Here is a 24,804-nt window from a genome sequence, read left to right as displayed (position 1 = left end):
ATAAAGAGAATTTAATGGGTGCCTCTGAGTAATTAGAACAAAACCAAAGAAGGGAGCCTTTGTCCAATTCGCAAAAATAAAGGTTGTTTGTATCTTTTAAACAAAAATTCTAACCCAACGCTAAATTCCATAGCTATCTTGATTGATAGACACAAATTCATAGGGAATACGTGGGCGCGTGTGTGCGTGCGCGCACGTGTTGTTTTGTGTGTTTAGACGAAAATAGAAACCCTTCCTTAAAATATTGAGTTTTGGAAAACACCGTGCCTCCGGGAACCGCTCCGGACCCTCTCTTTGCTCCATCCCAATAAGCTCGGAGGAGCCTGGCGCCGTGCTGGGCTCTGCAAGAATCCAAGAGGGCTAAGACTCGGGTTTGCTACGGCTCACCCCATCCCCACGCGGGATTTCAGGCAGGCAGGACACGGGGGTGAGGGTTCAAGTGCCAAGTCTGTATGTGTTTATTCTGCGGACACATTCCTGAGTCCTTCATTTGTGCCAGGAACGCAGCGCGGGGAGGAGGGGAGTGGAAGCGTGTCGGTTCCCGGTGGGAGAACAGAGCCTGCGACGCCGCAGATCCAGCCCCGGGCCTCAGTTTCCCCATCAGGGGAGCGCTCGCCCCGCCCCCGGGGCGGCCCCGGGAGCCTGCTCCGGCAGCGGGGACCCGCCCCGGCCCTCCCCGGTTTCCGCCGCCCGGGCCACGTCCTCGGCGCCCCACCGGAAGCTCCCGCCGGGCCGCAGAGAGGCGGAGGCGGCGGCGGCGGCGGCGGCGGCGGCGGCGCCGAGGTTGGTTGCACTACACCCCGCCCCCACCCGCCGCGCCCCAGCCCACCCCGCCCCCATCCGCCCCGGGACTGCGGGCGGCTCCCCGGCCCCCGCCCCCCGCTCTCCCCGCCTGGGACGCGCCAGCTCCTGCTTGCTCGGCCGGGGGCTCCCCAAGCGCGGCCTCCCTCGCGCGCGGCCAGGGCCCTGGAATCCGCGCCTGCGGAGCCCGGCCCCGAACTCCCTGCCGCAGCCGCCGGGGTGCCCCGGGTTCGCACATCCTTGTATAGTCGCGGGCGCTGCTCTGCTCCCGGCGTTGCGCAGGCAACTGGATATATGGCGGTGGCGAGACGACGGTCACTTACCCTCGGGGGCCGCACAAACCGGGTTGAGGGCCACAAACAGGCAACCCAGAATCACCGAGCCGGGTGGGAGGGGGCTGTGCTCGTGTTGTGGGACGCAATGGGATCGCAAAGCCAGGTGCCTAACCCCATCCTGAGGGCGGCCCACGGAGACTCCCAGGGGAGGTGGGGGATGGTCCAGGTGCGCCCCGAAGGACAAGTGGAAGGCTGGGGAGATGGGGGTACGCGGCGCAGAGACTCCGCGTGTGCAGAGCCCCCAGAGGGTGAAGCCACAAAGATGGGACCGATGGAGGTTCAGGGTGGAAGAGAAGGGGGTCAAGGAGACGATAAGGAGCAGAGAAGGGGGCAGGGGACACGAGGGGATGCGGAAAGGAAGGGATTCCGTAAGGAGGGGCCAAGACTCCTGTCAGGTGCTGGCCAGAGGGCTGGCTGGATAGAAACTGGGACGGGCCCAGGGCATTTGGCCACCTCCACTTTGAGAACCTTGGGGAGATTCCAGTGAGGAAGCAGGCAGTCCTTTCTGGAAGTTCCTTTAAAGTGAGGAGAGTGTAGATGCGGGAGAAGAATTTGGGATGAGGGTGAGGAGCCTTTTAAAGCAAGTGTGTGGTTAGAAGACAGGCTCTGGGTTCTGAAGTTCCCACCCTTACTCACTGCAGTCCTCACCACTGTGAAACCTTTGGCAAGTCACTTAACTTTGTGCCTCAGTTTCCTCCTCTGTGAAATGAGGATGATGATGACAATACCTGCCTCACAGGGTTTGTGTGAAGGTTAGATGAGATGGCACCTGTAAAAGTACTTAACACAGCACTAAAAAGCAGTACCTGTTACTATTCACTTTTATGATTAGAGCAGTTTGAGCGTATTTGATGCTGATAAGAAGAGGCTGCTGGAGAGGGAGGCATTGAAGACCGAGAGGAGAGAAAAGGGACTAGAGAGAAAGCGTTGGGAACTTGGTGGGGAGATGAGTCTGGGGAGTCCATCTGTGCCAAACCAAGGGAAGGAGGAGGAGTGGGATGCAGGAAGTTTGCAGGTCTGGGGTATGCGGTGAAGGGAATGCCTCTCTGACAATCTTTTCTCTGAAGTAGGCCTCAATGTCACCTGCTGAGAGGGCCAGGCCAGGGCTGGCCCAGGTTGGGGTAGAGGTCTGGATTCACGTTCCAGCCAGAGGGTGCCATGCTGTCTTTCCCAGGAGCCCCGGAAGGTGTGCAGTTGAATCTACCTGGGGTCGGAGGACATCTGACCTGCCTTGCCAACTCGGGAGGCTCAAGTAGAGCTGATGGATGTGAAAACACTCTGTAAGCATAATTTACCATTTTAGCCCCTTTCCCTGATTTTGAAGGGCCGAAGTCATCGTCGGAATCCAATCTCGAAGCCTTTTGAGCACTTCTCGTGGGCCGTGCACCCTGCCCTGCTTTCACCCCTGATAGTCAGGTGAAGTCGTTATTATCATCATCCCCATTTACAGATGCAGAAACTGAGGTTCAGAGAAGTTAAGGACCTTGTCTCGGGACCTGGAGTCCCACAGACCTGGTGCTAATGCTGCTCCGCCACCCGGGGCTCTGTGACTTTGGCCTGGGCATCTTGCTTCTCTGAGCCGATACGTGGCTGCAGAAGAATTCCCAGCAGGTTGCTCTAAGGATTCAGAAGGAAAACGTCGTGCGGCGCACGGGAGACACGCCAGGAGCTGTAGTTCCACCACTGGGATCTGCATCCCACTTGGCTACTGAGACCAATGCCCTGTGACCTGGTGTCTGTTTAGAGGTTTGTTCTCAGGGCCAGGAAGTGGTGCTACCTGACCTGAGCGTGTGGCCACTTATGACTTCCTGAGGGAGGCCGTGGGGGGTGGCCCTGAGCCGTCTATGATCCTGAGGCCTCGGACTTCAAAGGAGGGGAGGGCCCTGTGTCGTCACTGTCACCGTCACTGACGAGGAATGCCATGGGCAGTTCTGGGCCATCAGAGACCTCCCTGCTGCCTCGGGTGGCCCTGGCCATAGGGTTCCTGAATCTTCGAGGCCAGAGGGGCCTTGGAGACCACCTGCTACCACTCCTTATTTTACAGATGGGGTAACCGAGCTCCCCTGTGAGGAAGTGACTTCTACGAGCGACACTGCACAGGGCAGAGTTAAAGCGCCTGGAACTTGTGTTTTGGGACCTGCCTCCAGGCCCCTGGGGATTTCCACCAGAAAGGTGAGCACCCCCACCAAGAATTCTAGGCTGCTTGGAGGTCCAGGGAACACAGACATGTCTTTAGCTGTGGCTCTGTGACATCCCCTGGGGAGGAGGTGGAGGAAGCCAGTGGCAGCTTACAGTTCTCTGACAGGGGAACTCTGACGATTGTTCCTGAAAGTCCGTGACACGGTTCTTTTTTCTCTCTGACTTGCTCTCTTGCTCTCTCTCTCACTCTAAAGAATCACTGGACACTCCAGGGGCCTTCAGGCACCATCCAGGGGATTTTTTCACCACAAAGGGTAATTCCTGCCCCATCCCTGCTGTGACTCAGCGGTGACGTTGAACCACACAAACCAGAAAGAAGAAGATAAAGTCATCAGACTCCTGCTCACCAGAGAGGGTGGCCTGGGCCAGAACACACCTCTTCTCTCAGCACAAGTTCCACGAGGCTGGTGCCCTGCCCCAGAGGAGCTTAGACGGGCCCCCCGCCAGTCTGGGACGCCAGGATGGCCTCTGGCTCAGCCAGCAGCCCCCGCCCGGCCCCCGATGAGAACGAGTTTCCCTTTGGGTGCCCCCCCACCGTCTGCGAGGACCCATCAGAGCCCAGGGCCCTCTGCTGTGCTGCCTGTCTCTCTGAGAACTCGAGGTGAGGGGTCTGAGGACCAAAGGGGGTGGGGAGAAGGTACCAGGGAGGGAACCCTCATGGGGGGCTTTGGGCAGGTGGCTTCACCTCTCTGGGCCTCAGTTTCCACACTGTTTCCACTGGTGCTGCCCCTCTGGCTATTGGTGGAAGGAGAAGTGGCCGCAGAAGATTGTCAGCTCCCACAGCAGAAGGCTCGCCGGGGCGGAGCGAGAGCCTCTGGGCCCAGCTGGGCTGCTTACTTGCTGTGTGGCCTGGTGCAAATTGCTTAATGTCTCGAAGCCTCAGCTTCCTTGTCTGTAACATGCCGTAAAGCTATTTTCTACCTCCCAGAATTGTTACAGACCCAATCAGTCTTATTCAAAAAAGTTCATATAATAATGAACGTAAACTCCCTTAGTAAAGAACAAACTTCTGTACAAATATATCTCCTTCTACAATACTACCCATCACCTCGTTTGCTGGGAACCCTTTTAAAGGTGACAAAGTATCTGTTTATATTATATATATACAATGTATATTAATATGTATATGTTTTATACAAACATGTATATAAAATGTACATTTTTGTATGTATGAAATGTATATATATCATATATATGAAAATATGCATGTATTTGTATTTAAAATATAAATAACTCAGATGTGACATCAATACGATCATTTTAAGCAACTGTTACACACCCATTGTGTACCACATGCTCTTTCTTTGTGTCTTCAGAAGAGCCTGGAAAGGTGGATCCTGTTATTATCCTATTTCACAGATGAGGACAGTGAGGCCTGATGGAGCGATCAGGTCGGTTTGCCCAGGCCAGTTTCCTGGCAAACGTGCTCTTAAACTGCCATGTGCCCCCAGTGTGACCTCTGTTTGGGGCTTTATAGCTTAAGAAGTGGGAAAACTGAGTCAGACGAGTGAGAAGTTCAAAGCTTTGAGAAGGGGGGAGGCTGTGAGAAGAGGCGGCAGAGGTTGTGGCCATGGAAAGGCCAGGTCAGGGGTGGTGGAGCAAAGCTTGACTGGTTTAGCATCAAGCTGATTGTTCTGGGCTCCTCTCAGGCTTCTGAAATGGGTCTCTTGCCTTCCCTCCTCATTCTTCCAAAACCTGGCAGAGGGGAGGGAGCTGACTAGGTGTCAAAGGGACCCAGGCCTGAGGTCTGAAGAGCTCTGCCCAGCTCTGCTCCTGATCTGCTCTGCCTTGGCCTATCCATTCCCTCCTCACAGGCCTCAGTTCCCTCCCTGCAAAATGGGCGTGACCAGTAGCTCTCACGGTGGATCAGAATCACTTGGGAGCTTTATAAAAGCACATATACCCATGGGTCACCTGGTCAGAGTCCGACACCCACTCCTGGTGAAGAAGCTCAGGCTAGATGTCCTCTGAGGTCCCTTCTTATTCTAATAGGCCACGGTCATCTGTGATGAGTAAAAACAAGAGACCAAAACCTAGTAGAGGAAGCTGCAAAGAGCAAATACAGTCACACTTCCACAATCCCTTCCCTGAACCCCTGGGTCAGATGTCTTCTGGAATTCAGCGTTTTTTCAGATTTTAGGAGAGCGGGTCAGTGCATTCGTACACAATTCTTCCAGCGGAGATTGAGGCAGCACCTTGTAATCAAGCATATTAGTATTTCTGCAATGGAACATATAACTCTTCATCCTAAGTGGGTTGAGTAAGGGCTCCAACAGCCTGGGGTCACTTCAGCTCAGTTTGGGCTGCCAAAGGACTCACCGCCGGCTCCAGGCAAATGTTGGGTGCTCAGGGCTTTGCAGGTTTGGCGGCGGGGAGTCCGGGCTTGTGGACCTGCACGCTCACTGCTGTCAGCCTCCAGGCTTCAGACGTCAGCCTGGGCTTTGGAGCTCTCGGGATAGGGGCTGGTGCCAGGGAGTCAGGACTGCCTCACTCAGCGCGGTTGGTTTGTGTGTCCCCAGGAACGGCGAGGATCGGGTCTGTCTCAAATGCAGAGGGGGCGACTCCCAGTCTGTGGGCCCAGGAAGCCTGGTGTCTCAGGAGAAGGTACGTTTGCACAGCCAGGAAAGGGGATTTGTCCGTTTGCTCCATTGGTCGAGGCCAAGTAAGCAGCTGCCTGTGCAGCAACTGGCGGGAGCCTCTGCCCTTGTCTTCAGTCTGGACTGAATTCTGTTCATAAGAGGTAAGGAGACTCATGTTCACAGTGGTGGCGTGACTTGCCCAAAGCCACCGGGCTGATCTGCGACAGATTCAGGTTGAGAACAACAGTCTCGGCCAAGCATCCACATACGATAGCCGGCAGGCCAAATCCGGCTTGCCACCTGCTTTTGTATGGCCCACTAGCTAAGAATGGTTTTGTATTTTAAGTGGTTTGCGAAAATCAAAAGAAGAGTGATATTTTGTGACATATGAAGTTCAAACCTTTGTGTCCATAAAGAAAATTGTATTGGTACACAGCCACAACCCATGCATTTATGTGTTGTGTGTGGCTGCTCTCACCCTGCAATGGCAGAGTTGACTAGTTACAACAGAGGCGGCAAAGCCCAAAATATTTGCTATCTGGCCCTTAACAGGAAAAGGTGGCCAACTCTTGATCTAGACAGTTCTTTCTGCTCCTGTCTGCGCTCAGATGGGGAGAGGCCATACTCAGCTCAGCTCTCAGGCCTGCCGAGCTGTGCTTCCAGGAATAAGAGACAGCTTTGGAAGGGTGAGGGGCCAAGGAGACATCCCCAGGCACCCCAGTTTAGAACCCCAGCCCTTCCAGGTTAGAAGGACCCTCGCAGGTCCTCTGTCCAGCCCAGAGGTCCCCACAGTCCAGCCAGGATTGCTCTCCCACCAGTTCATGACCAAATGATAAAAATAAGGAAATTGTAGTGAGTTTTTCTTAAAACTAAATTCATCCCATTTATAGAATCAACGTTTACTCTGAGATTGTGCCCTTCCTTTAATGTCTTCATATAACTGAAATGATAGTGATGATAGATGGCAGAATTTTTGGTAAAGCTTTTACTTGGTAAAATTAAAATATGGCAATCTTTATGTTAGTCTGTCAATTTAAGAAAAAACACAAAACTTGTATTGGTCCATGAACCGCCATCTGTAAGAACCACTGTTCTACATCTAACCTCCTCATCTTCCATGTGGGGCCCCGACACCCGCTAGGGGGGTCTCAGTGTGGAGCTCCCCAGTCACCAGGGTCTTGCCCTCGGCCATCCTCACTGTCCGCCCTGTTAGGCGCCCAGCTCATTGCAGCCTGTTGCACCAAACCCAGGGGTCAGGAGCCTGGTGCCCAGGGATGGCTCTGTGTAACTCAGTATGTTGCCTGAGATGACTCCCATGCCTGTTTCTCAGTCTGTAAAATGAAGAAGCTACGTTGGCTCCGCAAGGCCTTTCCAGGACCTGTGATGTACGGCTTACTGGTCAATGGCTGGCAGGGCGGCCCTCCCTCCCACCTGTGGGAACAGAGGCAGGCGAGCCTCCACACCTCCTTCTCCCTTCTTGACTTCGGCCCTTCTCCTTCAGAGAGTTGGGGGAGTTTCCTGTTCCACCCAAAGCTGGTTTTGAGCACTCTCCTGCCCCCTGCTCAGCAGCCCCTCCTCCCGCAGACCCTCAAGGGACTAATAGTAAGGGTCCAGTGAGTTTTCCCAGGACTTTACCCTCCGCCGCGTGCTAAGAGGTAATAGGATAAACTGATCCATGGAGGCACTTCCTGAGCCTCCCTCTTGGGCATCTTAGTGGACCGGCCATGAGCCATGAGCCAAGAGCAGACCCATCACTCTTTCCATGGGCCACCTCGCTCCCCCAACAAAAGGGAGGGTGTGGCCAAATGCTTCCTAAGGCCCCTCCCTGCTTGAATGCTCCAGGACTATTATTTTTAACTTGTTCTATTTTTGCCTCTTAACGAAACTAATACACATTCATTGTACAAATCTTAGATAATATAGATGAGATATTTTAATATCTCTTAATCCAGTGATTTTAATGTTTTCATCTTTAATGTGAAATCAGATGAGAGTAGAAGTGCTGTTATTGAAAGGGAGAGTGGACTCGTGTCCTCTTAGTTTCTCTCTCCTGTCCCAGCCCCCTGGGGATTCTGGGAATTCCTAGGGCCCAGCAGGGCACAGTTTGAAACTGGCTGCCTTAAACCAAATGAAGTAACTCTGATGGTGGAATTCCAGGCACTCTAGCAGGCTTTGGGGTGGGAGGGGTGCTGTCTACATTTGGGGGTGGAGGCCTCTTGGACACAGGCAGACCTCTGAGAAGCATCACTCTCCCCCACCCCCGGCTTCCCGGCCTAACACAGTCATCACTGCACCCCGGTGGAAAGCTGGGGAGTGGGCGAGCCAGTGGTCTGACACCTGCCGAAAGCCACATAGTGGAAAGACCAGGGACTCCTCTGGCTCCTGACCCTGGTGGGGACTTTGAGGGACTTTTGAGCAAAGGAAGGCAGCTGATTATAAGTTAACACTTTGTGTATGTGGTAATTCCAAAGTTCATCTGTGCATCTGGGGAAACCTAGCAAAAGGAGGTAGGGTGGAGGGGCCTGGCTGGGGACCAGCTGAGCTGAGCCCGGAGCCGCCCATCCTCACAGACACTTTCCATGCCATCTGCTTATCACTTTGTGCTCTTCCTCTGACTTCATTAGATTAATCTCTCTCTAAGAAGTGCTTGGAGCCATAGACGGAGTGGCTAATGTCAGAGGAGATATTAAAGGATTACCGTTGACCTAGTTAGAGCCTTGGTTCTTGCCGGGAGAATCAAGACCTTCCTACAGAAGCGACAGTGAAGTAGGGGACGACCCAGTGGCTGGAAAAGAAGATTTCAGTTCTGTCTGTCTGCGACCCTGTGAATGGGCTCGTTTCTCCCACTCTTCCCTCTGAGGCCACTCAAGAAGGTCAAAAGCAAGCTGGCCTCAGAGTCTGGTGGCTTACAATAATGCCTTAACTTATTCTACAATCAGAAAATGACAAGAGGTCAAGCTGTCTGGTCTAGTTTCCGTTCTGTACTGGATTCATGCCAGGTGGCTTTATGTTCTCCCAGTGACGGGGAGCTCATTACTCTGTGCAATGACCACTTTCCCTACAGGGGACTCTGACTGTTGTACCGTTTTCCTCTTTATTTGTGCTGTACTCCCTTGGGGCCACAAAAGGCGAATCAGTCAGCCTCTTGCCCCTAAGGCAGCCCTGCCTCTGTGGGAAGACACTGACCACGTTCCTCTTGAGTCTGTCCCCAGTCTCTATGCATTTGGCATAACTGCTCCCGTTTATTTGTGTCCTTTCAAGTGTGATGCCTGGACGTGAATCCCCGAGCCCTTACACTTCTGAGCTTGACACTTGCATCTACCCTCGTCGATCCCATGACATCCTGTGTCACCACCTCCTGCCTCCTAGGCTAGTGATATTCAAATGTTTTATGCAGGTTAAAATAACACAGTCAGCCCTAAGTTCTGGAATCCACCAAGTGCTATGGAAAAACAGGAATGAGCAAGACTACTTCCAATTGGGAAAATCAGGCAGGGCTTCCTGGAGGAGGTGGCAGTTAAACTGAGCAGAACTTGGCAGAGAGGAAACTGGCCCAGTTACAGAGGTGGGCAGGAACTGGCGGGCAGCGACAGACTGACTGGGTCCACTCTATGACTGTAGAGTGCTTCTCCCTCAGCACTAGCTGAGACCTGATCAAAAACGGCCCCGGTGGGCATCTAAGACCTCAGCCAGCCTCTGTGCCCAGCACAGACCCTCTGTTCCGTGCAGTGGCTTCACTGAGGCAGCTCTCATGCTCCTGGCACCCTCTTAATGCTCACATTCTCAGAGGCCCACAGGTCCCCGAGTGGGGGCCTCTCGCTGGGACCCTCTACTGACCCCGTCACAAAGGGCCTGGGTAACCAGGGTGGCCGGGAACACTGCACCCCCCCAGACTTCTCGGACACAGACAGAAGGACGAGTGTTCCCTCAGGGCTGGGATTTTGTTTTCTCTGTTTCTGTTTCCTCCTCAGAGGAAATTCCACTGCAAATTTTATTTTTAGCAGTTTGCAAGCAATGAGGCAACTCACACAGGGGCCGCTTGTGGCACCAGACACACACCAGGCTTGGCCCAGGACAGATGCCCTGTTCTTCCTCTGCAGCCCCAGCCTGCTTCCCTCTCCTGTCCCCTCGGTCCCCATCCTTCAGATGAGGCCGCCCTTTGGTCAAGGTGAGGACTCTGTAGTGAGGAGGAACGACCCTGGATGTGGACCCCAGGCCCCTGGCCTCTCCCTGGCCTTTGCCTCCACCTTGCATCCCCTGCTGCAAGTCATGGACCATCCATGAGCTTTGGCTCCTCCACCTACGCAAAAGAAGCAGAACCTCAGAGTCCCGACCTCCCCCTCGTGGTACTGTGAGATCCGATGGGGTGGTGCGCACAGGGGTGCAGGGAAAGCAGCAAGCCCTTGCCAGGTCTCTAACTATGGGACAGAGGACCCGGATTCTGGTCAGCTCCTCAAATGTGCAAGCTTGGTGTGCCCTCCGGCCAGCCGTTCTCTCACTTTGCCCATCTGTATGAAGGTGAAGCTAATTCTGCCCTGCCTGCCTCCAAGGATGGCTGCAGGGACCCTATGAGATAACACGCAAGGATGCCTCGGTCCTGTATAAATGCGAACACACTGAGGGATGTTCCTCACTCCCCGAGGAAACCCAATGGGAAAATGGAGTCTTACAGAACTAAGAGTTTGAAATGGGAAGATTAAATGAAATGCATGTATATGGCAGCCATTGGGGGTGGGGGTGGGGAGGAAAGATGTCCCAAGGGCAGTGCTTAATCTATTAGGAATAAAAATATTAGTAATAGTAAGATTCCTAGTAATAATAATGGCTAACATTTAGGGAGCACTGCGTTAGGCAGAATGATGTTCCCCGAAGATGTCCACGTCTTGATCCCCAGCACCTGTGACTCTGTTACCTTAGTGGCTGCATTGATCTGCTCGGCCTGCCATAGCAAAGCACCACAGACTGGGTGGCGTAAACAACCAGAAATTTATTTTCTCACAGTTCTGGAGGCAGCAAGTTCGAAACAGTGTTGGTTTCTCCTGAGGCCCCTCTCCCTGGCTTATGGATGCCGTCTTCTCCCATTGTCTTCAGGTTATCTTCCCTTGGTACATCTGTGTCCACGTTTTCTCTTCTCCTGAAGGCACCGGGCATGTTGGATTAGGGCCCGTCCTAATGACCTCACTTTAGCTTAAAGACCCTCTCTCCAGACACAGTCAGGTTCTGGGGGTTAGGACTTGAAATATGAATTTGGTGGGGGATCCAGCTCAGCCTGTAACAATGGCAACAAGAACTTTGGAGATGTGATTCAAATAAGGGTCTTGAGATGAGGCGATTACCCTGGATTCTGTAGCTGAGTCCAGTGTAATCACGAGGGTCCTCATCAGAGGGAGACAGGAGAGTCAGGTCAGGGAGGGATGGGAAGATGCTCTGCAGCTGGCTTTGAAGATGGAGGATGGGACCACAAGCCAAGGAATGCAGGCGGCCTCTAGAAGCTGGAAAAAAAACAAGGGAACAGCTTATCCCCTGGGGCCTCCAGAAGGAACACAACTGCAGACACCTTGATGTTAGGACGTCTAATCTCCAGAACTGTAAGATGACAAATTTAGGTTGTTTAAGCCATTAAGTTTGTGGTGCTTTGTTATAGCAGCAATAGGTGACTAATACCAGAATTTACATGTATTATCTCATTTAATCCTCACAATAACTCTGAAGTGGGGGGTAGTATTATTATCTACATTTTGAAGATGAGGAAACTGAGACTTAGAGAGGTTAATAACTCTCCCAGGGCCACACAGCTCGTATTTGAAGCGACAAAAATGGGCTTTGCGCCCCAACAGGCTGGCTCCAGAGCCCACCACCTAACACCTGTAGCTCTCCAAGGAATGAATGATTGACTGATGATGGGACTCTGGGCAGCCTGGCTGGCCACCGAGGCATCTGACAGCCTCTCAAGTCACCCCTACCCTTCCTCTGTCAGCCATTGGAGGCTTGTCACAGCCCGCACGCATCCACGCATCATCCTAAGGATGACCCCTACATTCATGTAGCACTTTCCACCCTGCAACGGGCTTCCACTGCACAGACACGACACCAGTGTGGCTGAGCTGCCCAAAGAACACATCCCTCCACCTGCGGGGTGTTTTGGGAATGCCACTGACTTTATCCCTTTCACCTTTGTATCCCTCCTGTGACTCACTTCAGCTTAGAACCGCAGAGGATGTGAATCGTGGACTTGTGGGGAGTTTCAGGCCTGAGAGCTACCCCTGGTACCTTCACCCAGGAACCAGGGCCGCACCCAGCATCAGCCCCTCTGTTATTCCCACGTGTCGGGAAGCTACCTGCTGGGAGAGGCTGCGTCACTGCACGCTCCCCAGCGCCAGCACGGTCTTCCTGCCAAGGCTGCCCTCTGCCCCCCAAACATCTGTTTTCTATTCTTTTTTGGGAACGACTTGTGCTTGAAGCCCAGGGCAGTGGGCTGAGGGCGGGTGGCCCTTTGCTGGGCTGTGCTCTGTGTCCCAAACCAACTAAACTCATTAAACCCACAGCTTATTTTACTTTGAAAGAATAATAACTAGTGTGGCTTTGTATTCGCTCGGTCCAAGAGGCCTCCGTGCTCCCCATCTTTCATCCTGAGCCCCATCATTCATTTTGCCCCATGAGATTATTCTTTAAAAAAAAAAGTTCTTGGAAAATCAAGATATTTATATACGGTAAAGTTCACTCACTTTAAGTGTACAGTTTGATGAATGCTGGTAAATGTATACAATTGTGCGACCACTGCAGCCAAGATGGTGACTTTCTCCCCTGGAAAAAGCTTCCCTGGGGCCCTAGATAGTCAGGCTCCCCCGGCTGCAGCCCCAGATAGCCACTGGTCTGGTTTCTGCCACTATGGTTTGGTCTTTTCTAGAATCTCTTAAGAATAGAATCATAGCATGTAGTCTTTTGTGTTCAACTTTTGTCGTTTAGCATGTTTTTGAGGTGTCTCCACGTTGTTGCATATATTGGTGTTTTAGTCCATCTGATCGCTGATGGATAGAGATGTACCACAATTTGTTCACCCGTTCACCTGCTGGTGCGTATCTGGATCGTTTCTAGCTTGGGCTATTATGGACAAAGCTGCTGTGAACATTCACATACACACATGGACATATGTTTCAGTTTCTCTTGGGTGAATTCCTAGGAGTGAAATGTCTGGGTGGTATGATAACTTGATACTCGTGGTTTATGAGTAAGTGACTTTATAAGTATAATTTAACTTTATGAGATATTTCCATAGATTTTCCCAGAGTGGCTGTACCATTTTGCATTCCTACTAGCAACATAATGAGTGTTCCAGTTCCCCCACATCCTCACCAAAACTTGGTATTGTCATTCTGTTTTCATTCTAGCCATCTAGTGAGTAGATTGTGGTATTTCATTGTGGTATTTCATTATAATTTGCATTTCTCTGGTGACTAGTAATGTTGAGCATCTTTTCATAGGCTTGTCGTTTATGTGTCTCCTTTTGTGAAGTTTCTGTTCAGTATTTTACCCATTTTTGTTAGGTTGTTTATCTTCTTATTGTTGAATTGTAAGAGTTCTTTATATATTTTGGACATGAGCTCTTTTCAGATATGTGTTTGGGAAAAGTTTTCTCCCGGTCTCCCGTGGGCTGACTCTTGACAAGATAGTGATGCAGTGTGGGGGGAGCCCTGTGACCGTGCTCTTCTCCTTCGGCAGATCCCTCCTCCTCTGTGAGCCCCAGTTTTTTCATCAGTAAATGGGAACAAAAAATGTACGCAGCCCTCCCCACAGTGTTTTTAAGGACCGTAGGAAGAATTATGACCATGAAAGCACTTTGTAAACTCCTCAGACCTGTACCTAGGTTAAGAGTGTTGTCCAGTTTCTGTTGAGTCCTGAGATCCTTCTGTATCCCCACCCCCTCCCCACCAGCTGCACGTTACCTGGAAGGGAGAGCACTGCAGGGCAGGCGCGCCTCAGTGAAGGATGGATTGCCAGGGAGAGATCCCGAGGGGAACTGTGAGGAAAGTCCCCATGGGCTTCAGGAGGAGGGAGGCGCTCACTCATGCAGCCAGCAGGTTCCTAGCTCCTGTGCCAGGCGTTGCCCCCAGCACTGGGAACAAAGCCGGGACCCTCACAGAGCCCCCAGACCAGTGGTAGCAACCATAGAGTGAATGATGACTTCAGGGCTCAGTGGAACACGTCCTGATGGGAGAAGTGGCAGCACTGCCCAGGATCGCAGCCAGGGCCCTGATCCTGTTTTGAAGGAAGCTCACAGAAGGGCTGAAGTTCAAAGGGTGGAAAGGAGTCAGCCAGGCGGAAGGAACAGCATGTGCAGTCATGTGGCCCAGCCCATCTCATGCTCTGGTGGATCCTGGTGATTGCAGAGAGCCCCAGTGGTGGCCACTGGGACCCCCATACCATCCAATGACACGGTTATTATTTGCAGGACCTCCCGGAGGTGGCTGAGGCTGGAGTTGGGTGCCCCTTTGCAGGTGTCGGCTGCTCCTTCAAGGTAAGCATCTGAGTGTGAGACAGAGATCTGTCCACTACAGGCCCAGACCTCTGGATCACCCCACTCCAGCCCCTCCAGGATTTTCCCACAATGTCAAGCTACTCCTCTGGATGTCCCTTACATGAATGACTCTCTCAAGCAACAAATCCCACTGGTAAATCATCTCCATACTCAGGGAAGTTCTTCTTAATGTCTCACCTGAGCATTGTAGCGTCACTAAAATGACCCCACCCCTACCCCGCCCTGGTGCCTCTCTCCATGGTCCTGAATCAGCATGACACTCAAGGGCAGGGCAGACTTGTTGCTCTGGAGGCCGGGATGCACGTGACTCATGATGCCAGGGTCCTCCTCCAAATCCCCCTGCTGCACACAAAGCCACTTCCCCCTTGCTAGGTGAATGGATCTGACTTTCCTTGGCAACCTTTGTCGGCAGCACTCTCCGCGGCTCCCTGGTCCTCCCTCCACCTTCTCTGTTTTCACTGATCAGCCCTGTTCTCTTGGCAGGGGAGCCCAAAGTTCATGCAGGAGCATGAGGTCGCCTCCCAGGCCACCCACCTAAACCTGGTGTTGGGCTTCATGAAACAGTGGAAGGCCCAGCTGGGCTCTGGCCTGGGGTCCGGGCCCATGGCCCTGGAGCAGAATCTGTCAGACCTGCAGCTACAGGCGGCCGTGGAGGTGGCTGGAGACCTGGAGGTCGACTGTTACCGGGCACCCTGTTCCGAGAGCCAGGAGGAGCTGGCCCTGCAGCACTTCATGAAGGAGAAGCTCCTGGCCGAGCTGGAGGGGAAGCTGCGTGTGTTTGAGAACATCGTCGCTGTCCTCAACAAGGAGGTGGAGGCCTCCCACCTGGCCCTGGCCGCCTCCATCCACCAGAGCCAGCTGGACCGTGAGCACATCCTGAGCCTGGAACAGCGGGTGAGCGTGGGAGGCAAGTTGACCTTCAAGGCCGGCTCAGGGGGGTGCCCTTTGCCCTATCGTATCTCCAGAGCAGTGGACCTGCCTTCCTTCGAAGCATTCTCCCTGCTCAGAGCAGTCACTTCCCCATCAGGAAGTCTCTCTTCTGTGTCCTGAGACCTTCGAGGAAGAGCACTGAGTCAGAAGTTATAGTCAGGGCAAAACTCCCCCATGCAGTGCTTCATTTCCTTCGCTTGAACTTCTTCTGTTATGGGATACTCCGTCCCTAAGCTTCTCATTCCATTGCTGGACATTTTTCACTATTAGAGAGTTCTTCCTTATACTAGACTAAAACCAGCCTCTCTGTGTCTTCCCTGCATTGTTCCTGGCTGTGCCCCTCAGGGCCCAGAAAGCAAATCTGACTTCTTGTCCCCATGGAAGCCCCTCAGAGATGAGCAGTCAGTGATTATATCCTACCTGAATATTTCATTCTTTAAACTAAATGCCCCCAGTGCCTTCATCAGAGCACACTGTTTTATGCTGTCCTCATATGCTCCAGCTCAGTCTCTAAGGGATTCCACATGCTCAGAGTGGAGGTCCCAGACCTACTCCAGATAATCCACATATCTGACAGTTCTTGGTTGAGCAGGGCTGTCCCCTCCTTTGTTCCAGAGCTTATACTTTTCTTAATATAACCAGTCATCATGCTAAGGTTGCATTTTTTTTTGCAGCAACATTACATCACTGTCTGATGTTGCGTTAGGCCCGGATTTTAGTTCCAGCTCCCCCATTAACTTGTTGTGTAGGTCTGAACAAGTCACCTTCCCCCTGTGGACTTCCACTTTCTCACCAGTAAAGTTAGGGATTCAGTTTTCTTTAAGGATACTCACTTCCCTACATGAGCACACCCAAGAATAAATCTGTGTTCTTTCAAATGTCAATGGGGAAACCTACGAGAGGAGCCAGGTGCTGGGTTCAAGTGAGCCAGTAAAACCTTTATTTATGTACCTCTTGCCCCAGCTAGAAGGTGGGCTCCCTGAGGGCAGACCATGTCTTCAGTTCATCAGCAAACTTCCTGGCTCTGCTCTTACTTGCCAGACACTGTGCAAGACAGAGATAAAATGAGCATGGGCCCAGCCCTTTGTAGGGGAGACCATCTGTCTGGTAGGAAAGGCAGGAAAATATATCTCATAAAACTGTGGTAAGGGCTGACTAAGAATGTAGATGAGAGAGACCAGCTGAGCTAGGGCAGTGTTGAAGGCTTCCCAGAGGAAGGGCTCTGTGACCCGGATGCCTGATGGATGAATAGGAGTTTGGTGGAGTGGAGAAGGCAGGAAAAGGAATTCCAGGAGAGGGAACAGCACGTGCAAAGGCAGGTGCACATGCCTGTAGGAGGCTGGTCAGGAAGACATATTGTGGGCAGATCTATCTCCGTGTCCCTCCATCCCCACCCCCTCCCCAAGCGGGGTTCTGGTGTCCCTGGCTGAATGGGTGTCCCCACAGGTGCTGGAGTTGCAGCAGACCCTGGCCCAGAAAGACCAGGCCCTGGGCAAGCTGGAGCAGAGCCTCCGCCTCATGGAGGAGGCCTCCTTTGACGGCACCTTCCTGTGGAAGATCACCAATGTCACCAGGCGGTGCCATGAGTCGGCCTGCGGCAGGACTGTCAGCCTCTTCTCCCCAGGTACCACCTCTCCAGGGGCACAGAGACCAGCTGGGGGAGGTTGGCCCCCTGGGCCCAGGAAACAGGGAGAGCAGTCAATTCTGGGACAGCCGTGCCGTGTCCAGTTAGACCGGTGTCCATCCAGGCCACCTGCTGTGCTGGGCCCACGGAGCTGGTAGACTCCCCGCTGAGCCACACAGAGCATGGGCTGTCTGAAGCCAGCACGCCCTGCACCTCCCTGAGCATCCGTCACGTTCTGCAGATGGGAATAAAAGTTGTCCTCTGTTCCAGGTGGATAGCGGGTGTGAGAGTGTGCTCTGAACCAAAGCTTGTGCAAATGAGAACACCATGGGACCCCGGCCCTCGGGGAGCCAGCGGGTCTAAGTCAAAGAGTGTGCGTTTGTGTATGATTGGGGAGCACGTGAGTGAGCATGGAGTAAATTGGGCAGTTCTTACTCATCTCTGGACCTGGCACAGCATCCTGCATGAAGTGCTTAGTCATTAGAGGTTTCCTTAGCTGATAACCGTTTATACAGCAGTGCGTGTGTTTGTGCAGAAACTGCTCAGACGTGGGTGCTCTTCCCCTCGCCTCGTTCATGCGCGTCTGAGTGAACGGTGGGTCGTTAAGGAGCATTTCTGTCAGTGCCGATTTTAAGGACCCCTCACAACTGCCCCAGCTTCGTGCCTTTCCTGTTCCTGAGCTCCTCTGACACACCCAAGACCCCCAGCGCTGGGGTCACTCCTCTCCAGCCTCCTGACGTTATGGAGGGGGAGACAGAGGCAGCGGAGTTTGCCCCACGCCACAGAGCAGGTCTGGGTCCCAAAGCCAGGCCCCGTGGGCTGCTTCTCCAGGCTTCCTTCCAAAGAGGGAAAAGCAAGCAGTGGCTCTGGCTTCTTGTTCTAGAATATGTAAGGGGCAGACATGAGTCAGACTGTCAGCCGTTGCTTCCCTGCCCCTTCCTGCCTGCCCCTACCCCCAACACACACACACCCTGTGCCCACTCGGCCCCTCCTAGAGGGGCCGTGTGGTAACAGCCCACACTCAGAGGGCCCTTTCAGCTGTCCAGGGAGAGAGTCCACAGGCCGCTGTGCTTAGTCACCAGGGGATGACTCAGCCCTCAGGGGCCCTTGCCAAGGGTGGAACTGTGAGCTGGCCCGCTCTCCCCTGGCTTCCAGGAGACCCCAACCACTTGACCTAGGGCAGCAGAAAGAAATCAGTGTTGGGAGATAGGAGGCCCCGGCCATAATCCTGGCTCTGGCCCCAACACACTGTGAGAGCGTGGCCAGCCACTTCCCCTCGCTGGGCTCTGTTTCCTGAATACGAAATGCAGGTTGGTTAAATCCAAGTGTGGTCCCAGGACCGGCAGCATCATCATACCCTGCCAACTTGTCAGAAATGCAAATTCTCCGTCCTCACCCCAGCACGACCCAGTCCCGAGCTCCGGGGGGCTCTGCAATCTGTGGTTCTGACGGCCAGTGGACCCTGGGCTGAACGATCTCCTAGAGCTGGGTCCCCTCTCTGATGCTCTATAATCGAGAAGATTGCTGGGCTCCCACCCCACATTTCTTAGCTTTGAGCCACTGACCTTGGGCATGCCTAACCGCCGGTCCTAGTTTGGTCGTCTGCAAAGTCCAGCGCTCTCCAGCTGACTGTGGCTTCCGCATTTCAGCTTTCTACACTGCCAAGTACGGCTACAAACTGTGCCTGCGGCTCTATCTGAATGGGGACGGGACGGGGAAGAGGACCCACCTCTCGCTCTTCATCGTGATCATGAGAGGGGAGTATGACGCTCTGCTGCCGTGGCCTTTCCGGAACAAGGTATGGGCCGGGGCAGCGATGGCGTGGGGCTGGGGGACCTGGGTCCTGGTCCTCGTTTAGCCATGAACTGGCTGTGTCACCTGGGCAAGTCCTTTGCCCCCTCTGCGTTATCAGTTTCCTCTTTTATCAAACAAGAGCCGAGTTCACATCCGGTAGCCAAGGCTCCCTCCAGCATCCTGAGTCCAGGGGCTAATGTGCCTGGACCAGTGCCCCTGGAAGACAGGTAGAAATGAAATCCACTTGGTGGGGTGAATAAGGAAAACTTCCTGGAGGAGGCGCTGTGGGGCCAGCCTGAACTGGCAGCATTTTCAGAAAAAGGGAAGGAGGCAGACACCACTACACACCTCTTAGAATGGCTAAAATCTAGAACACTGACAACACCAAATGCTGGCCAGGATGTGGAGCAACAGGAACTCTCCTTCATTGCTGATGGGAGTGTAAAATGGTATAGCCACTTTGGAAGACCATTTGGTGGTTTCTTACAAAACTAACAGACTCTTGCCATATGATCCAGCAGTCACACTCCTTGATATTTACCCAAAGGAGTTGAAAACTAATGTCCACACAAAAACCTGCACACACATGTTTACAGCAGCTTTATTCATAACTGCCCAAACGTGGAAGTAACCTAGGTGTCCTTCAATAGGGGAATGGATAAATAAACTGAGGTACATCCAGACAACAGAATATCATTCACCACTAAAAAGAAATGAGCCATCAAGCCATGAAAAGACATGGAGGAACCTTAAATGCATATTATTAAGTGAAAGAAGCCAATCTGAAAAGGCTACATACTGTATGATTCCAACTATGTGACATTCTGGAAAAGGCAAAAATATGGAGACAGTAAAGAGATCAGTGGTTGTCAGGGGTTGAGAGGAGGGAAGCATGCATAGGCAGAGCGCAGAGGATATTTAGGGCAGTGAAAATACTCTGTATAAGACCATACATAATGATAGCTACGTGTCACTATACATTTGTCCAAACCCATAGAATGTACACCACCAAGAGTGCACCTTGATGTAAACTGTGGACTCGGGGGGATTCTGATGCGTCAGTGTGGGTTTATTGATTGTAACCCATGTACCGCTCTGGCACAGGATGTTGATAGTGGGGGAGGTTGTGTGGGGCAGGGGTAAGTGGGAAATCTCTATATTTTCCATAGTTTTGCTGTGCACCTAGAACTGCTCTAGAAATAAAATCTACTGAGAATATTTAAGAGGGTGGGAGAAGCGAGGCATTCTCTGCAGGTGGACAGCAGCAGCCAGGGGCTGAGGGAGGAAAGGGGGGGAGGGGTCGAGAATACGGACCTCAGCTGGGGTGGAGGGAGAGAAGGGAAGACAGGTAGGGCGGGGGCGGGAGTGCCACCGAGGTCTGGATATGAGTCAGTGGCTCAGTGGTTCCCATACGTTTGGTGGAGATTTTAAAAATACCAACAACTGGGTCTCAACCACGGTACATGGTGCGACCTGAGCTTTAGGGTCTTCAAAACCTTCCCAGAGGACTTAAGTGCAGCCAAGTTTGAGAGCGCGGCAGTGGGCGGTGGGAAGCCGCTTCACGTCCTGATGGGCATTTCAGTGATGTGCCAGGAAGGAGGGTTTGAGTCACCTGTAGATCACCAGCTTCCCCGGGGTACACATATCCGCCTTGTGCATACCAGAAGCTCCATTCATGTTTCAGGGCGTTGACTCACAGCCCCTCAGTTGAAGGCCTATCTTTTCTTGCCCCAGGAGGTTCCAGCTATAGCTGACGGATCAAACCTTTCAGAGTGGAAGGGGCGTTATAGGTTATCCAGTCTGGCCTCCTTGTCAGGGTTTCAGTCTCATCCTTAGCCCCCAGCAGCCAACCAAAATTGACTATGGCATCCGAATTCTCCCCTTCCTGCTGGATAGAACATCTGATCCCTAATCATAGGACAACCCCTGAAGCCTGCTCAGAATACCAGGTGCTTCCATTCCTGGGGTCTCGCTATGTGCCAGGTGTGGTCCTTACGTTGTTTCTTTGAGTCCTAATCAGTCAGAGCTCAAGGTCAGAGAGCTACACAGGTGATAGACCAAGACCCGGCTCCGAGCCTCGGTGCTGCTGCCCAGGGCCTGACCTCCCACTGCCCCTCGCCCTGCAGGTCACCTTCATGCTCATTGACCAGAATAACCGGGAGCACGCCATCGATGCCTTCCGGCCCGACCTGAACTCAGCATCCTTCCAGCGGCCCCAGAGTGAAACCAACGTGGCCAGCGGCTGCCCGCTCTTCTTCCCCCTCAGCAGGCTGCAGTCGCCCAAGCACGCCTACGTGAAGGACGACACCATGTTCCTCAAGTGCATCGTGGAGACAAGTGCTTAGGGTGGGCTGGGCTGGGTGAGCCACACCTGACTCCTGCGGGAGCCCCAGCTCCGACTGCGGCTTTAGCAAGATGACTTAGGTCCTGCCCTTGACGCCCAAAATCCCAGGGTGCAGTGATGGGCAGGGGCTGGCTTGATCTGAGCAGGACTAACAGATGGACTGTGGCTGGCCATCACCGTAGGGTGGCACGACCTTGGGCTGGGCCCACAAAGGCAAAGGGTCCAGGAGGAGGCGGTGGCAGGACTGTCCTCCTCTGCACTGACCACACTGCCCTGGAGGCCGGGGAGCCACTCCGGCCCTGAATGTTGAGATAGGCTTTGACCAAGATGGGGAGGGAATAGGGACCAGGCCCGGGGCACGGATGGTGAGCTGGAGAGGCAGGACCTGAACCAAGAAGCTCTCAGGATGGGACACTCTCTGCAGGGCTACCACGGAGCACTGGAAACATGCTTGCTCTCTTCCTGCCCGAAGTCAGAACTGGGACCAGGAGGTGGAAGGGAGTGTACAATGTGAATTCAGTCTGTCCGTGCCTGGACTGAGTTCCCCATCACTGGAGGCAAGCAAGCAAAGCCAGAGGGCTGCACTTGGGGGAAGGCATCAAATTGGGGGTTGGATTTGAAGACCTTGAAGCTTCCTTCCACCCCAGAAAGTCTCTAGGTCTAAGCCTTCTGGCCCAGGTGAGGCCTAGGTCTGCAGAGGTTCTAGAAACATTCAGGAGCCTCATGCCCTCCAGCTTCCAGGTGGGCCTGGCTGGCCCACATGGCACCTGCCACCCTGGGCCTGGCAGCTCAGCTTCCCTAACATGCAGGGGCACACACAGGCCCTGCGTCCTGTACTACCACCAGCAAACACCCCTTCACCTCCTCCAGGTGAAACCAGGTCACTGAGCTCCCAAGAGCATCCAGAAGGACCGCGGAGGAGAGGGGCATAAGCTCTCCTCTCTCCCTGCCTGGGGGTCCCACTGTCAGCACTTTCCAGAATCTCATTTCACCTGGTTCCGCAAGGTACTCACTTCTCTAGTTGACTGATCAGGGCCTCTGAGCCCCTGAGCACAGGTTGTCCTTTTAAATATGGATAAAACCAAAGAAGGAATGTTTTTCATCTCGTGAAGTTTTCATGCAGTGTATGGTTGTGGGAGTCAGTCACTGAGCCAGTTGGAGAAGACCATTGCTGACTTCCAGGTGGCACTGTCAGTTTCACAGTTACCATCCCAAGCCGGTGTGCTGGCAGGAGCATCCCCTCGGCCTCAGCCTTCCCCTTTCCATCATGGGGATGCCCACCCCAGCCTGCCTCCCTTACTGGGCTCGTGAACCTCAAAGGAGATGCCACACAGGAGAGGCTGGAGAGAGAAAGGCCCCGGGCACCGTGGCCACCCACCTCACCCGTCATGGCCTGGCCGTGGCCCACGGTCGTCTTCTCTCCTTGGAGACCTCACACAACCACCTCCTGCAGAGACCCTCACCCAACTCTCCAGAGACCCTGAGATTCCTGTTGCCGCTTGGGGCTCCAGGTCAGGACCTCGCTCCTCTGCCCACCAGCCTTCTCACAGCTCATTCCTCCTCTACATGCTGAGGCCACCATCAACTTCACTCCTCACACCCTCAGGGTTTTCATCTGTGAAATGGGTCAGCAGCCCTGCCTGTCCTCCTGGCCCAGCATTTGAGAGGATTGTCCTCACGAAGGAGGTGAGGGAGCAGCTCAGCACAGTGGGCTCAACACATCAGAAAACCAGACCCAGCCTGGGTCCAAGCCCGGCATCCCGTCGTGCCTCAGCTTCATTTGAAAACGGGGGGTGGGGGGGGCGCATCCTCCCAGCCCTTCCCAGCTCACAGGGTTTTCACGAGGCCAGAATACGAGAATGGCGCGTTAGTGCTGTGTCTGCGCGACGGCATCGTGCCGTTGGTGACAGGCTACAAGCACGTCAGGGCTGCTTTTTCTTGTCCCCACCGTCGACAGCCTGTCAGTATTGGAGACTGACTTGCTTCCCCTCGACCCGTGTAAATAACAAGGGAAGGTCTGGCCTAGCGAGTGATGGGGACCTCGCCTCAGGGCTGGTGTCCTGACAAATAGCATCTTCATCCCTACTCAGTGAGTGCTGAGCTGACAAGGCATTTGTAGGACAAGCTACTGCTGGGGACAGCTATTCCTCTGTACCTTTGATTGCTTATTTCTCATGGGAAGAGACCTCTCTTTGAACAGTGTGAGTCACAGCCATTCTTTCAGCAAAGCTCTATTGAGACCCTAGGGAGGGAAAGGTAACGTGAGCCCCCCACCCTTGAGAAACTCTTAGTTCAGCAGAGGAAGTAGATACGGAAGTAGGTCATTGAAACTGATAAGAGAAGCTCAGAGAAAGCACAGGATCCCAGATCCACTGGGTGAAGCAGGGAAGGCTTCGCGGAAGAGGTGGCATTTACACTCAGCCTTAAAATATTGTGAGATGCTGAGGATAGGGGTGTAGGGGAGAGTAAAGACGGAGATGAGAAGCAGGTAGGGTCTGTGAGGCAGAACCCTGGGGGAGAGGCAGAAAGGTAGGATGGGCATCGAAGGCAGTCCCAACTGCCAGAAAGTAGGAGCACTGGGTGGGGGAGGTCCCAAATCACCTGCGTGACCCTCTGGGCTGTCAACAGCAGGGATGATTTCAAACAGTAGTTTATCTTCCAAAGAAGCCCTGTGTTAAGTGCACAAAACATCTGACATCTCGCCTCTTACAGGTGATTCAGGGGAGGGAGGCAAGAGGCAGGCAAAGCCACGTTTCACTGGCTCCTCCCCACCCCCCACCGTTTCATCCCCTCTTAGAGATTGGGAAGCTGAGACCGGAGAGGCCAGGGGCCTTGTCCACGTGGGAGCGGGGGAGGCAGCTGGAATCAGGGGCCAGGTCTTTCGCTTCTAGTTACTTTCCTTCCTCTTCAGGCTTCCTTTGGCTGAAGTCTGTGTCTTCAGCTTCAGTGAGGTCACACCTTCCTGGGAGGCCTTGGGAGGCAATGGGTCCCTCTGCTCCCAGCCAGAGGGCCAGCCCTGCGGGACTACCCATGTTAACCCAGCGGTGCCCGGGAGGAGAGGGTGGGCACAGTCAGCACCCACACGTTGGCTGTCACCGGCAGCTCACGGGCCACCTCACTGGTGTCCACAGGTGACCCTCGGACAACCCTGAGCAGTAGGGACAACTATTATGTATGCCTTTATTGTTGCTTTCGGATTGTAAGAGATATATACTTATTGTAGAAAAACCAGAAAACTATAAAAGTAATATACAGAAGGAAGTAAAAATCACCCATGAGCTCAGTGTGCAGAAAGTACTACGAGAAACATTTTAGTAAATTTTGTCTTTTCGAAACAGTGGATACAAACACACACATAGACTTTTAAAATGCAATTAAAATCATACTCATTACAGCATTATGTTCCTTTTTCACATAACGTCCCGTTATCACATTCTACCATTAGCCCCTTGGTATCAGCAAAGACACGGAAACTAAGACAAGGGAAGTAACTGGCTCAGAGCCACTCCAAATAAGTGCTGGAATCAGGGTTCACACTCAGGTCTTTTGGTGCCAAACCCAGGGCTGAAATCATTAAGACTGTTCTCAGATGGAGAAACTGAGGCACAGAGGAGGGAAGTGATGGCCTGAGATGGCACGACCAGTGTCTGAGAGGGGTGGGG

The 24,804-nt window shown here is 53.2% G+C and overlaps 1 protein-coding gene across 26 annotated transcripts; it reads left to right on the top strand.

The window, feature by feature from the left end:
• The first annotated feature begins 645 nt into the window (after positions 1-645).
• On the top strand, positions 646-24,536 carry TRAF1 (TNF receptor associated factor 1). 26 transcript variants are annotated; one of them, XM_070595784.1, is made up of 12 exons: positions 646-783; positions 2,311-2,416; positions 2,587-2,882; positions 3,181-3,308; positions 3,530-3,936; positions 4,652-4,726; positions 5,855-5,939; positions 14,364-14,429; positions 14,934-15,344; positions 16,827-17,004; positions 18,654-18,802; positions 20,925-24,536. In XM_070595784.1, the coding sequence occupies exons 5-12, from the start codon at positions 3,797-3,799 to the stop codon at positions 21,141-21,143; spliced, it is 1,323 nt and encodes a 440-aa protein (XP_070451885.1). In that variant the 5' UTR covers positions 646-783; positions 2,311-2,416; positions 2,587-2,882; positions 3,181-3,308; positions 3,530-3,796; the 3' UTR covers positions 21,144-24,536. The 26 variants fall into 26 exon arrangements, with proteins under 26 accessions (XP_070451885.1, XP_070451888.1, XP_070451902.1 ...); XM_070595782.1 differs by lacking the exon at positions 646-783 and adding an exon at positions 848-1,239 and having other exon boundaries at positions 2,207-2,416; XM_070595783.1 differs by lacking the exon at positions 646-783 and adding an exon at positions 884-1,239 and having other exon boundaries at positions 2,204-2,416.
• Positions 24,537-24,804: the final 268 nt, after the last annotated feature.

Source organism: Equus przewalskii, chromosome 26 (genome assembly GCF_037783145.1).
Source record: "Equus przewalskii isolate Varuska chromosome 26, EquPr2, whole genome shotgun sequence".
Taxonomy (NCBI): domain Eukaryota; kingdom Metazoa; phylum Chordata; class Mammalia; order Perissodactyla; family Equidae; genus Equus; species Equus przewalskii.
Note: the sequence above shows the minus strand (reverse complement) of the source record. Positions and strands in the feature narration are given on the sequence as shown.